The sequence below is a fragment of the Theropithecus gelada genome, chromosome 1 (assembly GCF_003255815.1).
Source record: "Theropithecus gelada isolate Dixy chromosome 1, Tgel_1.0, whole genome shotgun sequence".
Lineage (NCBI taxonomy): Eukaryota > Metazoa > Chordata > Mammalia > Primates > Cercopithecidae > Theropithecus > Theropithecus gelada.
In genome coordinates, this window is record NC_037668.1 from 168897962 (window position 1) to 168913369 (window position 15408).

General features: G+C 36.2%; 1 protein-coding gene across 2 annotated transcripts in view; it reads right to left on the bottom strand.

Annotated features, from left to right (window-relative positions):
- The window catches only part of CFH (complement factor H), a 363204-nt gene that overhangs the window by 28828 nt on the left and 318968 nt on the right, over positions 1–15408 (bottom strand). The window contains exon 22 of one of the 2 annotated variants that reach the window (XM_025363724.1): positions 9638–10031. The exons of the other annotated variant lie outside the window; for it this stretch is intronic. Coding sequence (XP_025219509.1) covers positions 9817–10031 — 215 coding nt within the window. The 3' untranslated portion in view covers positions 9638–9816. Of the gene's footprint in view, positions 1–9637; positions 10032–15408 lie in introns of those variants that run through there. 2 annotated transcript variants of the gene reach the window in all.

Below are 15408 nucleotides of genomic sequence, written 5' to 3' on the forward strand. Positions count from 1 at the left end.
TATTAGGTCTAACATTTAAGTCTCTAATCCATCTTGAATTAATTTTCGTATAAGGAGTAAGGAAAGGATCCAGTTTCAGCTTTCTACTTATGGCTAGCCAATTTTCAAAGCACCATTTATTAAATAGGGAATCCTTTCCCCATTTCTTGTTTTTGTCAGGTTTGTCAAAGATCAGATGGCTGTAGATGTGTGGTATTATTTCTGAGGCCTCTGTTCTGTTCCATTGGTCTACATCTCTGTTTTGGTACCAGTACAATGCTGTTTTGGTTACTGTAGCCTTGTAGCATAGCTTGAGGTCAGGTAGCATGATGCCTCCAGCTTTGTTCTTTTGGCTCAGGATTGTCTTGGCAATGCAGTTCCATATGAACTTTAAATCAGTTTTTTCCAATTCTGTGAAGAAAGTCATTGGTAGCTTAATGGGGATGGAATTGAATATATGAATTACCTTGGGCAGTATGGCCATTTTTACAACATTGATTCTTCCTATCCATGAGCGTGGTATGTTCTTCCATTTATTTGTGTCCTCTTTTATTTCACTGAGCAGTGATTTGCAGTTCTCCTTGAAGAGGTCCTTTACATCCCTTTTAATTTGGATTCCTAAGTATTTTATTCTCTTTGAAACTATTGTGAATGGGAGTTCATTCATGATCTGGTTCTCTATCTGTTACTGGTGTATAAGGATACTTGTGATTTTTGCAGATTGATTTTGTATCCTGAGACTTTGCTGAAGTTGCTTATCAGCTTAAGGAGATTTTGGGCTGAGACAACGGGGTTTTCTAAATATACAGCCATGTCATCTGCAAACAGGGACAATTTGACTTCTTCTTTTCCTAACTGAATACCCTTTTTTTCTTTCTCTTGCCTGATTGCCCTAACCAGAACTTCCAACACTATGTTGAATAGGAGTGGTGAGAGAGGGCATCCCTGTCTTTTGCCAGTTTTCAAAGGGAATTTTTCCAGTTTTTGCCCACTCAGTATGATATTGGCCGTGGGTTTGTCATAAATAGCTCTTATTATTTGGAGACAGTTCCATCAATACCGAATTTATTGCGAGTTTTAACATGAAGGGCTGCTGAATTTTGTCAAAGTTCTTTTTTGCATCTATTGAGATAATCATGTGGTTTTTGTCTTTGGTTCTGTCTATATGCTGGATTACATTTATTGATTTGCATATGTTGAACAAGCCTTGCATCCCAGGGATGAAGCCCACTTGATCATGGTGGACAAGCTTTTTGATGTGCTGTTGGATTCGGTTTGCCAGTATTTTATTGAGCATATTTGCCTGGATGTTCATCAGGGATATTGGTCTAAAATTCCCTTTTTTGGTTGTATCTCTGTCAGGCTTTGGTATCAGGATGATGTTGGCCTCGTAAAATGAGTTAGGGAGGATTCCCTCTTGTTCTATTGATTGGAATAGTTTCAGAAGGAATGGTACCAACTCCTCCTTGTACCTCTGGTAGAATACAGCTGTGAATCCATCTGGTCCTGGACTTTTTTTGGTTGGTAGGCTATTAATTATTGCCTCAATTTCAGAGCCTGCTATTGGTCTATTCAGGGATTTAACTTCTTCCTGGTTTAGTCTTGGGAGAGTGTAAGTGTCCTGGAAATTATCCATTTCTTGTAGGTTGTCTAGTTTGTTTGCGCAGAGGTGTTTATAGTATTCTCTGATGGTAGTTTGTATTTCTGTGGGGTCGGTGGTGACATCTTCTTTATCATTTTTTATTGTGTCTGTTTGATTCTTCTCTCTTTCCTTCTTTATTAGTCTTGACAGCGGTCTATCAATTTTGTTGATCTTTTCAAAAAATCAACTCCTGGATTCATTGATTTTTTGGAGGGTTTTTTGTGTCTCTATCTCCTTCAGTTCTGCTCTGATCTTGGTTATTTCTTGCCTTCTGCTAGCTTTTGAATGTGTTTGCTCTTGCTTCTTTAGGTCTTTTAATTGTGGTGTTAGAGTGTCAATTTTAGATCTTTCCAGCTTTCTCTTGTGGGCATTTAGTGCTATAAATTTCCCTCTACACACTGCTTTAAATGTGTCCCAGAGATTCTGGTATGTTGTATCTTTGTTCTCATTGGTTTCAAAGAACATCTTTGTTTCTGCCTTCATTTCGTTATGTACCCAGTAGTCATTCAGGAGCAGGTTGTTCACTTTTCATGTAATTGAGCCATTTTGATTGAGTTTCTTAGTAATGAGTTCTAGTTTGATTGCACTGTGGTCTGAGAGACAGTTTGTTATAATTTCTGTTCTTTTAAATTTGCTGAGGAGTGCTTTACTTCCAACTATGTAGTCAATTTTGGGATAAATGTGTTGTGGTGCTGAGAAGAATGTGTATTTTGTTGCTTTGGGGTGGAGAGTTCTGTAGATGTCTATTAGGTCCACTTGGTGCAGAGTTGAGTTCAATTCCTGGATAGCCTGTTAACTTTCTGCCTCATTGATTTGTCTAATATTGACAATAGGGTGTTAAAGTCTCCCATTATTATTGTATGGGAGTCTAAGTCTCTTTGTAAATCTCTAAGGACTTGTTTTATGAATCTGGGTGCTCCTGAATTGGGTGCACATATATTTAGGATAGTTAGTTCTTCTTGTTGAATCGATCCCTTTAGCATTATTTAATGGCCTTCTTTGTCTCTTTTGATCTTTGTTGCTTTAAATTCTGTTTTATCAAAGACTAGGACTGCAACCCCTGCCTTTTTGTTTTGTTTTGTTTTCTATTTGCTTGGTAGATCTTCCTCCATCCGTTTATTTTGAGCCTATGTGTGTCTCTGTATGTGAGATGGGTCTCCTGAATACAGCAAACTGATGAGTCTTGACTCTTTATCCAATTTGCCAGTCTGTGTCTTTTAATTGGAGTATTTAGCCCATTTCCATTTAAGGTTAATATGGTTATGTGTGAATTTGATCCTGTCATTATGATGTTAGCTGGTTCTTTTGCTCATTAGTTGATCTATTTTTATTGATTAATGTAATCAATTTTTTCACTGCTATAAAAATATCATTGGCAAGTACAAATTTTTATATTAATGTTATACAACATATTATTTTGATACATATAACATTTTTAAATGATTATCATAATGAAGTTAATCAAATATCCAATATCTCCCCTAGTTACCTTTTGTGTGTGTGATTGACATCAGAATACTTAAGAACTATTGTCTTTGTAATTTCAAGTATATTTCAAGTATATAATATATTATTAATAACTATAGTCACCATGCTTTACACCAGGTCTCCAGAACTTATTCATCTTATAACTTGCATCCCCTAACTGACATCTCTCCATTTCTCCCACTGTGCAACCCCTGCTAACTACACTTCTACTCTCTGTTTCTATGGGCTCAGGTGTTTTTTAGATTCCACATATAAATGACTTCATGCAGCACTTGTCTTTCTGTGTCTTGTTTACTTCACTTACTTAATATCTGCTGTGTTTGTCAATGTTGTGAAAAAAGGTAGATTTGCCTTCTTTTTAAAGGCACAATTTAATGTGTTCCACTGTATACATGCACTACATTTTCTTTATTTAATCATCTTTGACAGAAACATAAGTTGTTTCCATATCGTAGCTATTGTGAACAATCCTGCAAAACACGTAAGAGTGCAGATATTTATTTGACATACTGATTTCATTTTCTTTGTTTATACACCCAGAAGTGGAATTGCTGAATCATACGATAGTTCTATGTTTAATATTTTGAGGAACCTCTATAGAGTTTTCTACAATGACTGTAACAATCTTCATTCCCACTCATAATGTAAAAGTGTTTCCTTTTTTCCACATCCTAAGAAACAGTTGTCACAGAGCACCAGTGAAATTACTGAAAAATTTATAGAGACGAAACCCCAAAAGAAGTCAGCAGTTGACAAAGAGATAACTCATTTTAGGCAGAGGCAAGACAATGCTAAGAATGAAGCCCACAGCGGCAGATTAGCCACACTAATTTGGGAGAAAAAAATAATTTTGCTCATACCTGGATTAAAGAGAACTGACGATTGAGAGCAGAATTAATAGTCCACACCATAATTAGTTAACCTTACAAGTTCTGATGGAAAAAATAATGTTAAAGCAAAATTTTCATTCAATGAGAGCCAAGACCATTGCACCCAGATGAAGTGTAGTAGACAAGAGAATAGTGCTTTTTTGTTTTTTGTTTGTTTGTTTGTTTGTTTGTTTGTTTTTGAGACGGAATCTCCCTGGATTGCCCAGGTTGGAGTGTTGTGGGGCAATCTCAGTTCACTGGAAGCTCTGGCTCCCGGTTCCCGCCATTCTCCTGCCTCAGCCTCTCCAGTAGCTGGGACTTCAGGCATCTGCCACCTCACCTGGATAATTATTTTATTTTTAGTAGAGACAGGGTTTCACCCTGTTAGCCAAGATGGTCTTGATCTCCTGACCTGGTGATGCACCCACTTCGGCCTCCCAAAGTGCTGGGATTACAGGCATGAGGCACGGCGCCCGGCCAACAAGAGAACAGTTTTTAATGGAAAGTGTATTAAACAAGTGGGAACAAGAACCTGAAACATTTCTTTAAAGATTTGTAACAAGAGCTGAAACATGGGTTTATCAGTATGATCCTGAATACCAAGCATAATCGAAGCAATGGCACAGCAAAGGTGGAAGTGGTCCAATGAAAACAAAAGCAGAACAGTCAGGCGAAAACATCGCGGCAACAGTCTGTGACATGGCCAAGGCATTTCACTAGTTGAGTTTCTGGAAGGCCAAAGAATAACATATACTTCTTAAGAGAATGTTTTGAGAAAGTTTTCAAAGCTTTAGCAGAAAAATGCCCAGGAAAACTTCATCAGAGAGTCCTCCTCCACCAGAACAATGCTCCTGCCCCTTCCTCTCATCAAACGAAAACAGTTTTGTGAGGATTTTTATGGGAAATCATGGAGCATTCCTATATTACAGTCCTGATTTGCCTTCTCCTGACTTTTTTCTTCTGCCTAATTTTAAAAAATCTTACAAAAGGTACCCATTGTTTCAGTTAATTACGTAAGAAAGACTGCTTAACATGGCTATATTCTCAGAACTATCGATATTTTAGGGATGGACTAAATGGCTTGTATCACTGTTTACAAATGTGTGTTGAACTTGATGGAGCTTATGTTAAGAAATAAACTGTATTTTTAAAATTTTCTTATTTTAATTCAATTTTCCATGAATATTATCAAGTGCCTTTATATATGCATGAGTTTGTTTAGGAGCTTTTAATTCTGTCTATGCATCTTTTTTTTTGTCAGGACTAAACTGTTCTGATTATTACAGATTTGTAGTGTAATTTGAAACCGGAGAGCATGATAGTATGCTGTCTCTAGCTTTTTTCTCTTGTAAGGCTGCTTTAGCTATTTGGTGTCTCTTGTTCTATAGTAATTTAATTTTTTTTCCCATTTCTGTGAAAGATGTGTTTAGAATATTGACAATATTGCATGGAATCTGGAGGTTTAAGTATTGAAGACAATTTTATAATATTGATTCTTTCGATCCTTGAAGACAGGACATCTTTTCATTTGTGTTTTCTTCAATTTCTTTCATCAATATTTTCTAGTTTTCAGAGTACAGGACTCTCATCTCCTTGCTTTGATTTAGTCTCAAGTATTTTATTATTTTTGATGCTATTGTAAATTTTATTTTTTTTCAATTTCTTATTTCAATAGTTTGCTGTTAGTGTATAGAAATGTAACTGAGTCTGTAGATTTTGTACACTGCAACTTTACTGAATTGGTTATTAGTTTTAGCAAGGTTTGGTGAAGTCCTTGGGTTTTCTGTGTATATATAATGAGATCATGTCATCTGCAAACAGAGACAACTGTCTTCTTATCCAATTTCCAGGCCTAATAGCTCTAGCCAGAATTTCCAGCACTATGTTGAACAGAAGTAGTGAGACTGAGCCTCTTTGTTTTTGTTTTTGTTTTTGTTTTTTTCTTTTTTTTCTGATCATAGAGCAAAATGTTTCAACTTTTCACTCTTGAGGATAATTTTAAATGTGAACTTGTGATATATAGTGAGCTTGTGATATACAGCCTTTATTGTCTTGGGGTAATTTCTTTTCTGCCTAATTTGTTGAGACTTTTTATCGTGAAAGGATGTTGATTTTCGTTAAATGTCTTTTCTTTATCTATTGAGATGAATATACAACTTCTGTGTTTCATTCTTTTAGTTTGGTGTGGAACAGTAATTGATTGGTGTATGTGTACTATCTTTACATCCCAGATATACAGCCCCTTTCATTATGGTGAATGATCCTTTTAGTGTGTTGTGTTCACTTTGCAAGTGTTTTGTTGAGCATTTTTGTCTCTATATTCATGAAGAATATTGACCTATAATTTTTTTGTAGTATTCATGTGTGGCTTTGGTGTCAGTGTGATTTCAACCTCATATAATAAAATTGAGAGTTCACTCTTAAATTTCTTGACAGAATTTGAGAAGGATTAGTGTTGATTCTTTAAATGTTTGCTAGGATTCCATCCATCGTGAAGCCACTAGTTTTTTTCTCTCTTTTTTCTTGATGATACACTTTTTATTACTTGTTCATTTTTCTTACTCATTACTGTTCTGTATTAATTTTGTATTTCTTTATGCTTCAGTAATCTTAGTGGGTTGTGGGTGGCTACAAATGTGTCTGTTTCCACTAGGTTATCCAATAGTTATTGTTGGCATATAACTGTTCATGGTGGTCTCTTCCGGTTTTGGTATTTCTGTGTTATCAGTTACAATGTTTCCTCTTTCATTTATAAGTTTATTTGTTTGTTCCTTCTCTTTGTTTTAGTTCAGCTAAAGTTTTGTCAATCTCATTTATGTTTTCAAAAGCCAACTTCAAGTTTTGTGGATCCTCACTATTATTTTTCCAGCCTGTTTTTTTTTTTTTTTTTTTTTTTCTGTTCTGTACCTTATTGTTTTTTTTGTTGCTGTTGTTGTTGTTGTTGTTGTTTTTCCCACCACCTTTGGGTTAATTTTTTTTTTTTCATTTTCTAGTTTCCAGAGATACAAAGATACTTGCTTTATTGGGATCTTCATGCAGTCATTCATGTCTCTAAACCTCCCTTTAGGCTGCTTTTGTTGCATACCATATGCTTTTTAGTATGCTGCTTTTCCATTTTTGTTTGTCTCAAGATATTTTTAAATTTCCCTTTGAATTTCTTCATTGCTCCATTGGTTGTTCAGGATCATGTTTAATTTCCATGTATTTGTGAATTTCCTAACATTTCTTCTGCTGTGGTTTTCCAGTTTCATATCACAAAGCTTAAAAAATTTGTATGTAATTTCAATCTTTTTAAAAATGTTTAAGACTTGTTTTGTGGCCCAACATAAGATCTATATTGGAGACTATACCTTGTGTACTTGAGAAGAATGTTTATTCTACTGTTGTCAAATGGAATGTTCTATGTAGGTCTGATAGGTCCATTTGTTCTAACATATAGTTCAAGTCCAATTTTTTATTGATTTCTGTATAGACTGTCTATCCATTGTTGAACGTGGGGTATTGAAGTCCCCTACTATTATTTCATTGTTGTCTATTTCTTCCTTTAGATGTATTAATGTTTGCTTTATAGGTTTCATTGCTCCCATGTTGAGTGCGTATATACTTGCAATAGTTACAATCTATTTGTGAATTGACTCCTTTATTACTATATAATGACCTTCCTTGTTTCTTTTTACAGGTTTGACTTAAAATTTGATTTTAGTTAATGTTAGTATAGCCACCCTGCTTTCTTTTGGTTTCCATTTACATGGAACCTATTTGTTTATCCCTATGCTGTGCTATGGTCTGCATGGTAGTGCCCCTTCAAAATTTGTATGTTACATCCTCATCACTATGGTGATAGTATCAGAAAGTGAGTCCTTTTTAGGTGATTAGGTCATGAGGATTCCACCCTCAGAGACTGGATTAGTCTTTTTATAAAGAAGAGTCATGGAACTCCCCTGCCCTTTCCACATTGTAAGGACAGAGTGGTAAGGCACCATAGCGGGAAGGCACCAGTAAACAGGGAGCAAGCCCTTACAAGACATCAAATCAGTTGGCATCTTAAGCTTGAAAATCTCAGCCTCTAAAACTGTGTGAAATAAATTTCTAGTTTTTATAAATTAGCCAGTTTATGGTAATTTCTTAAAGTGGCCCAAATGTACTAAAACAATTTAGGAATAAATGTATATTCCTAAGTGTTAACACTGCTGTCAACATAACTTGCTAATTATAACAAATGTCCTTGAGGTTTTTGAAATCTGGCTTTCCTCAACTCAAGTAATTTATCTAAATCAGGATCACTAACAAGGGGACAGCCTAAGTATATAAGCCACCTGATTTTACACAATAAGATGTAATAAGGTAGCATTAAATCATATTTGTGTTGTATTTTTGGTATCTTTACTTTTCTTTTTTTTTTTTTTTTTTTTTGAGACGGAGTCTCGCTCTGTCACCCAGACTGGAGTGCAGTGGCCGGATCTCAGCTCACTGCAAGCTCTGCCTCCCGGGTTCATGCCATTCTCCTGCCTCAGCCTCCCAAGTAGCTGGGACTACAGGCACCCGCCACCATACCCGGCTAATTTTTTGTGTGTGTTTTTAGTAGAGACGGGGTTTCACCGTGTTAGCCAGGATGGTCTCGATCTCCTGACCTCGTGATCCACCCGCCTCCGCCTCCCAAAGTGCTGGGATTACAGGCGTGAGCCACCGCGCCCGGCCTCTTTACTTTTCATATAATGGCTTCACCTCCTTTATGAGTTTAAAATGTTCCTAGTCAAAAATGATTTTACCTAACTAGTGCTGATTAAAATGAATGAATATAAAAACTACATTTCAGAACCTTATTATTGAAATTTCCAAAACTCAAAACTCTTCTACTCCAAATATAGTTGAGGCTATTTGATGTTAAGATCATTACCGATGACATCTTTATCATTCTCAACATGCACGGCCTTGCTTGTTAGACTCATTATTTTAAAATAAATTGTGCTTTTGTTTCAAAACTGATATATGTTAAAAGTAGAAAATTCAGAGAATGCTGATATATACAAAGGAATTAAACCATAACTTTTACCCCTACTATCTCTAAACACACACACACACACACACACACATATGTATATACACACACACACATATATATATATACACACACACACACACGTTTATCTATAGTTTTAAATTTACTGGCAATATTTTTTCTAAAACATTAATTCACGGCAAAAGTATTGTGTTTCCGTGTTTGCAGGTGAGTGCACACAAGTATGTTATAACTGATACTATATTTTTATTTTTTGTATGTTTATGTCATAATATTCATATACCCAATTACATTTTAATTCCTCTTTATGATTAGTTTGCATTATTATGTGTGCTAGATTGACATCTGATAGAAGTATCTACATTTCATCAGTTTTGGTGAATTTATGTATTGATAAATAGTAATTACTTTTATTTTATTTCCAACATGAGTTGAGACTTGACTTGGTTTTTACCTCTTTGTAAAGTGATATAATTTGGAAATGAGAGACAATGATATGTTTTCCATTTACTGTAAAATAATGAGCCTCAGAAGCTATGAAGGAAGCTTTGAGAGATTTAAGAGTGATGAACAGAAATAAAGTCGGAAAAATTGCATCTAATTTCTTGCCACAAAAATTTTATGAACTAGACACAACAGTTAGTTTTCCAAGTTTTAATATGGTGCTTTAAAGATGAGAGCCACCGGTCTCAGATTATAATTACATTTACACAAATTAACCCGAAAATGTACTAATGAATAAAAAGGAGTAAAACAATACTTAAAAAATGAAATTGAGAACTGATTTAATACTAAAGTTCTGAATAAAGGTGTGCATTTTATGATTGATAATGGCTTTTTACACAAGTTGGATACTCCAGTTTCCCATCCTGACATGTTGTTCGCAACGGGTGAGAGTTTGATGAAAGATGATATCCATATCTACACCTAAATTCAACTGGTTCACCTGTTCTCGAATAAAGTTTCTCTTCGGCTTTCCATTTCAATGTTATGTTATATTTTTCCATAATTTCTGGGGATATAACACATGCATCTGAAAATAGAAAACAGTAAACATAAAACATTAAGTAGTATGCAAATCTTCATAGACTTTCAGGTTTTCAAGTAGTCAGGATGGTTGAGGAATTATTTCTCAAAATACTATCCAAACTGACTATGTTAAAACATCATATTGATTTAAATAAAGTTAAAATGGTAATCGATGTGAAAATGAAGTTCTGTGTTTAATGCTTGAGAATTAGAGGTGTGTTATCAAAGATTCATTACATCAGTTGTCATTTTAGGATCCCTGCATTTTAGAACTTATCATTGATGCTTTTGTTTAATTAAGATATTGGTCAAAGAGTACAAACTTTCTGCTATAATATGAATAAGAACTTGGAATCAAACACAGAGATCTAGTGATATTTATAGCTAATAATATTGTATTGTTTATTTGAAAATTGGTAAGAAAGCAGATTTTAAATGTCCTCACCACAAACACACACACACACATACGCACACACCCACCTGCACCCAATGGCAAGCATAGGTGATGAATAATGTGCTAATTAATTTGACTGTAGTTATCACTGTAGTATAAATATAGCAAAACAGCATATTGTCAAACATGAAAATATATTTTTATATGTCAACAAAATGCTTTAAAATAAAATATAAATATAATAAGAAAAATTATTTTTATTTATTTTTATTATACTTTAAGTTCTAGGTTACATGTGCACAATGGGCAGATTTGTTACATATGTAAACATGTGCCATGTTGGTGTGTTGCACTCATTAACTCGTCATTTACATTAGGTATATCTCCTAATGCTATCCCTCCCCACTTCCCCCACCCCAGGACAGGCCCCAGTGTGTGATGTTTCCCATCCTGTGTCCAAGTGTTCTCATTGTTCAATTTCCACCTATGAGTGAGAACATGCGGTGTTTGGTTTTCTGTTCTTGTGATAGCTTGCTGAGAATGACGTTTTCCAGCTGCATCCAAGACCCTACAAAGGACATGAACTCATCCTTTTTATGGCTGCATGGTATTCCATGGTGTACATGTGCCACATTTTCTTTTTTTTTTCTTTTTGAGACTGAGTCTCGCTCTGTCGCCCAGGCTGGAGTGCAGTGGAGGGATCTCAGCTCCCTGCAAGCTCCGCCTCCCGGGTTTGCGCCATTCTCCTGCCTCAGCCTCCTGAGTAGCTGGGACTGCAGGCGCCCGCCACTTCGCCCAGCTAGTTTTTTGTATTTTTTTAGTAGAGATGGGGTTTCACCGTGTTAGCCAGGATGGTCTCGATCTCCTGACCTCGTGATCCACCCGTTCCAGCCTCCCAAAATGCTGGGATTACAGGCTTGAGCCACCTTGCCCAGCCCCACATTTTCTTAATCCAGTCTGTCATTGATGGACATTTGGGTTGGTTCCAAGTGTTTGCTATTGTGAATAGTGCCCCAATAAACATACGTGTGCATGTGTCTTTATAGCAGCATGATTTATAATCCTTTGGGTATATACCCAGTAATGGGATGGCTGGGTCAAATAGTATTTCTAGTTCTAGATGTTTGAGTAATTGCCACACTGTCTTCCATAATGGTTGAACTAGTTTACAGTCCCACCAACACTGTAAAAGTGTTCCTATTTCTCTGCATCCTCTCCAGCACCTGTTGCTTCCTGACTTTTTAATAATCGCCATTCTAACTGGTGTGAGGTGGTATCTCATTGTGGATTTGATTTGCATTTCTCTGATGGTGAGTGATGATGATCATTTTTTCATGTGTCTGTAGGCTGCATAAATGTCTTCTTTTGAGAAGTGTCTGTTCCTATTCTTTGCCCACTTTTTGATGAGGTTGGTTGTTTTTTTCTCATAAATTTTTTGAGTTATTTGTAGGTTCTGCATATTAGCCCTTTCTCAGATGAGTAGATTGCAAAAATTTTCTCCCATTCTGTAGGTTGCCTGTTGACTCTGATGGTAGTTTCCTTTGCTGTGCAGAGGCTTTTCAGTTTAATTAGATCCAATTTGTCAATTTTGACTTTTCTTGCCATTGCTTTTGGTGTTTTAAACATGAAATCCCTACCCATGCCTATGTGCTGATTGGTGTTGCCCAGGTTCTCTTCTAGGGTTTTTATGGCTTTGATCTGTCAATTTTGACTTTTCTTGCCATTGCTTTTGGTGTTTTAAACATGAAATCCCTACCCATGCCTATGTGCTGATTGGTGTTGCCCAGGTTTTCTTCTAGGGTTTTTATGGCTTTGATCTAACACTTAAGTCTCTAATTCATCTTGAATTAATTTTTGTACAAGGTGTAAGGAAGGGATCCAGTTTCATCTTTCTACATATGGCTAGCCAGTTTTCCTAGCACCATTAATTAAATAGGGAATCCTTTCACTATTTCTTGTTTTTATCAGGTTTGTCAAAGAACAGATGGTTGTAGATGTGTGGTATTATTTCTGAGGCCTCTGTTCTGTTCCATTCTATATCTCTGTTTTGGTGTCAGTTCCATGATGTTTTGGTTACTGTAGCCTTGTAGTATAGTTTGAAATCAGGTAGCGTGATGCCTCCAGCTTTGTTTTTTTGGCTTAGGATTGTCTTGGCAATGCAGGCTCTTTTTTGGTTCCATGTGAACTTTAAAGTAGTTATTTCTAGTTCTGTGAGAAGAAAGTCATTGGTAGCTTAATGGGGATGGTATTGAATCTATAAATTACCTTGGGCGGTATGGCCATTTTCACGATATTGATTCTTCTTATCTGCGAGCATGGCATGTTCTTCCATTTGTTTGTGTCCTCTTTTATTCCATTGAGCAGTGGTTTGTAGCTCTCATTGAAGAGGTCCTTCACATCCCTTGTAAGTTGGATTCCTAGGTATTTCATTCTCTTTGAAGCCATTGTGAATGGGAGTTCACTCATGATTTGGCTCTCTGTTTGTCTGTTATTCGTGTATAAGAATGCTTGCAATTTTTGCACCTTCATTTTGTATCCTGAGACTTTGCTGAAGTTGCTTAACAGCTTTAGGAGATTTTGGGCTGAGACGATGGGGTTTTCAAAATATACAATCATGTCATCTGCAAATGGGGACAATTTGACTTCCTCTTTTCCTAATCTAATACCCTTTATTTCTTTCTCCTGCCTGATTGCCCTGGCCAGAAATTCCAACATTATATTGAATAGGAGTGGTGAGAGAGGGCATCACTGTCTTGTGCCCGTTTTCAAAGTGAATGCTTCCAGTTTTTGCCCATTTGGTATGATATTGGCTGTGGGTTTGTCATAAGTAGCTCTTATTATTTTGAGATATGTTCCATCAATACGGAATTTATTGAGAGTTTTTAGCATGAAGGGCTGTTGAATTTTGTCAAAGGCGTTTTCTGTATCTCTTGAGATAATCATGTGGTTTTTGTCTTTGGTTCTGTTTATATGCTGGATTGCATTCATTGATTTGAGTATATTGAACCAGCCTTGCCTCCCAGAGATGAAGCCCACTTGATCATGGTGAATAAGCTTTTTGATGTGCTGCTGGATTCGGTTTGCCAGTATTTTACTGAGGATTTTTGCATAGATGTTCATCAGGGATATTGGTCTAAAATTCTCTTTTTTTGTTGTGTTTTTGCCAGGCTTTGATAACAGGATGATGTTAGCTTCATAAAATGAGTTGACAAGGACTCCCTCTTTTTCTATTGATTAGAATAGTTTCAGAGAATGGTACCAGTTCCTCCTTGTACCTCTGGTGGAATTCAGTTGTGAATCCCTCTCGTCCTGAACTTTTCTTGGTTGGTAGGCTATTAATTATTGCCTCAATTTCAGAGCCTGTTATTGATCCATCCAGGGATTCAACTACTTCCTGGTTTAGTCTTGGAAGGGTGTATGTGTCCAGGAATTTTTCCATTTCTTCTAGGTTTTCTAGTTTATTTTTACAGAGGTGTTTAGAGTATTTTTCAGATAATAGTTTCTATTTCTGTGGGGTTGTGGGTCATATCCCCTTTATCATTTTTTATTGTGTCTATTGGATTCTTCTCTCTTTTCTTCTTTATTAGTCTTGCTAGCAGTCTATCCATTGTATTTCTCTTTTCAGAAAACCAGATCCTGGATTCATTGAGTTTTTGAAGGGCTTTTTGTGTCTCTCTCTCCTTCAGTTCTGCTCTGATCTTAGTTATATCTTGCCTTCTCCTAGCTTTCCAATGTGTTTGCTCTTGCTTCTCTAGTTCTTTTAATTATAATGTTAGGATGTCAATTTGAAATCTTTCCCGCTTTCCTCTGTGGGCATTTAGTGCTATAAATTTCCCACTACACACTGCTTTAAATGTGTCCCAGAGATTCTGGTATGTTGTATCTTTGTTCTCATTGGTTTCAAAGAACATCTTTATTGCTACCTTCATTTCATTATGTATGCTGTAGTCATTCAGCAGCAGGTTGTTCAGTTTCCCTGTATTTGAGCAGTTTTGATTGTGTTTCTTAATTCTGAGTTCTAGTTTGATTGCACTGTGGTCTGAGAAACAGTTTGTTATAAATTCTGTTCATTTACATTTGCTGAGGAGTGCTTTACTTCCAACTATGTGGTCAATTTTGGAATGAGTGTGATGTGGTGCTGAGAAGAATGTATATTGTGTTGCTTTGGGGTGGAGAGTTCTGTAGATGTCTGTTAGGTCAGCTTGGTGCAGAGTTCAGTTCAATTCCCAGATATCTTTGTTAACTTTCTGCCTCATTGATCTGTCTAATGTTGACAGTAGGGTGTTAAAGTCTCCCATTATTTTGTGGGAGTCTAAGTCTCTTTGTAAGTCTCTAAGGACTTGCTTTATGAATCTGGGTGCTCCTGTATTGGGTGCATATATATTTAGGATAGTTAGCTCTTCTTTTTGAACTGATTCCTTACCATTATGTAATGACCTTCTTTGTCTCTTTTCATCTTTGTTGCTTTAAATTCTGTGTTAATAGAGACTAAGATTGCAACCCCTGCTTTTTTTGTTTTCTATTTGCTTGGTAGATCTTCCTCCCTCCCTTTATTTTGAGCCTATGTGTGTCTCTGCATGTGAGATGGGTCTCCTGAATACAGTAAACTGATGCATCTTGACTCTTTATCCAATTTGCCAGTCTGCGTCTTTTAATTGGAGCATTTAGTCCATTTACATTTAAGGTTCATATTGTTTTTTTTTTTTAAGGGTTTATTTTATTTTATTTTATTTTATTTATTAATTTATTTATTATTATTATACTTTAAGTTGTAGGGTACATGTGCATAACGTGCAGGTTTGTTACATATGTATACTTGTGCCATGGTGGTCTGCTGCACCCATCAACTCGTCATTTACATCAGGTATAACTCCCAATGCAATCCCTCCCCCCTCCCCCCTCCCCATGATAGGCCCCGGTGTGTGATGTTCCCCTTCCTGAGTCCAAGTGATCTCATTGTTCAGTTCCCACCTATGAGTGAGAACAT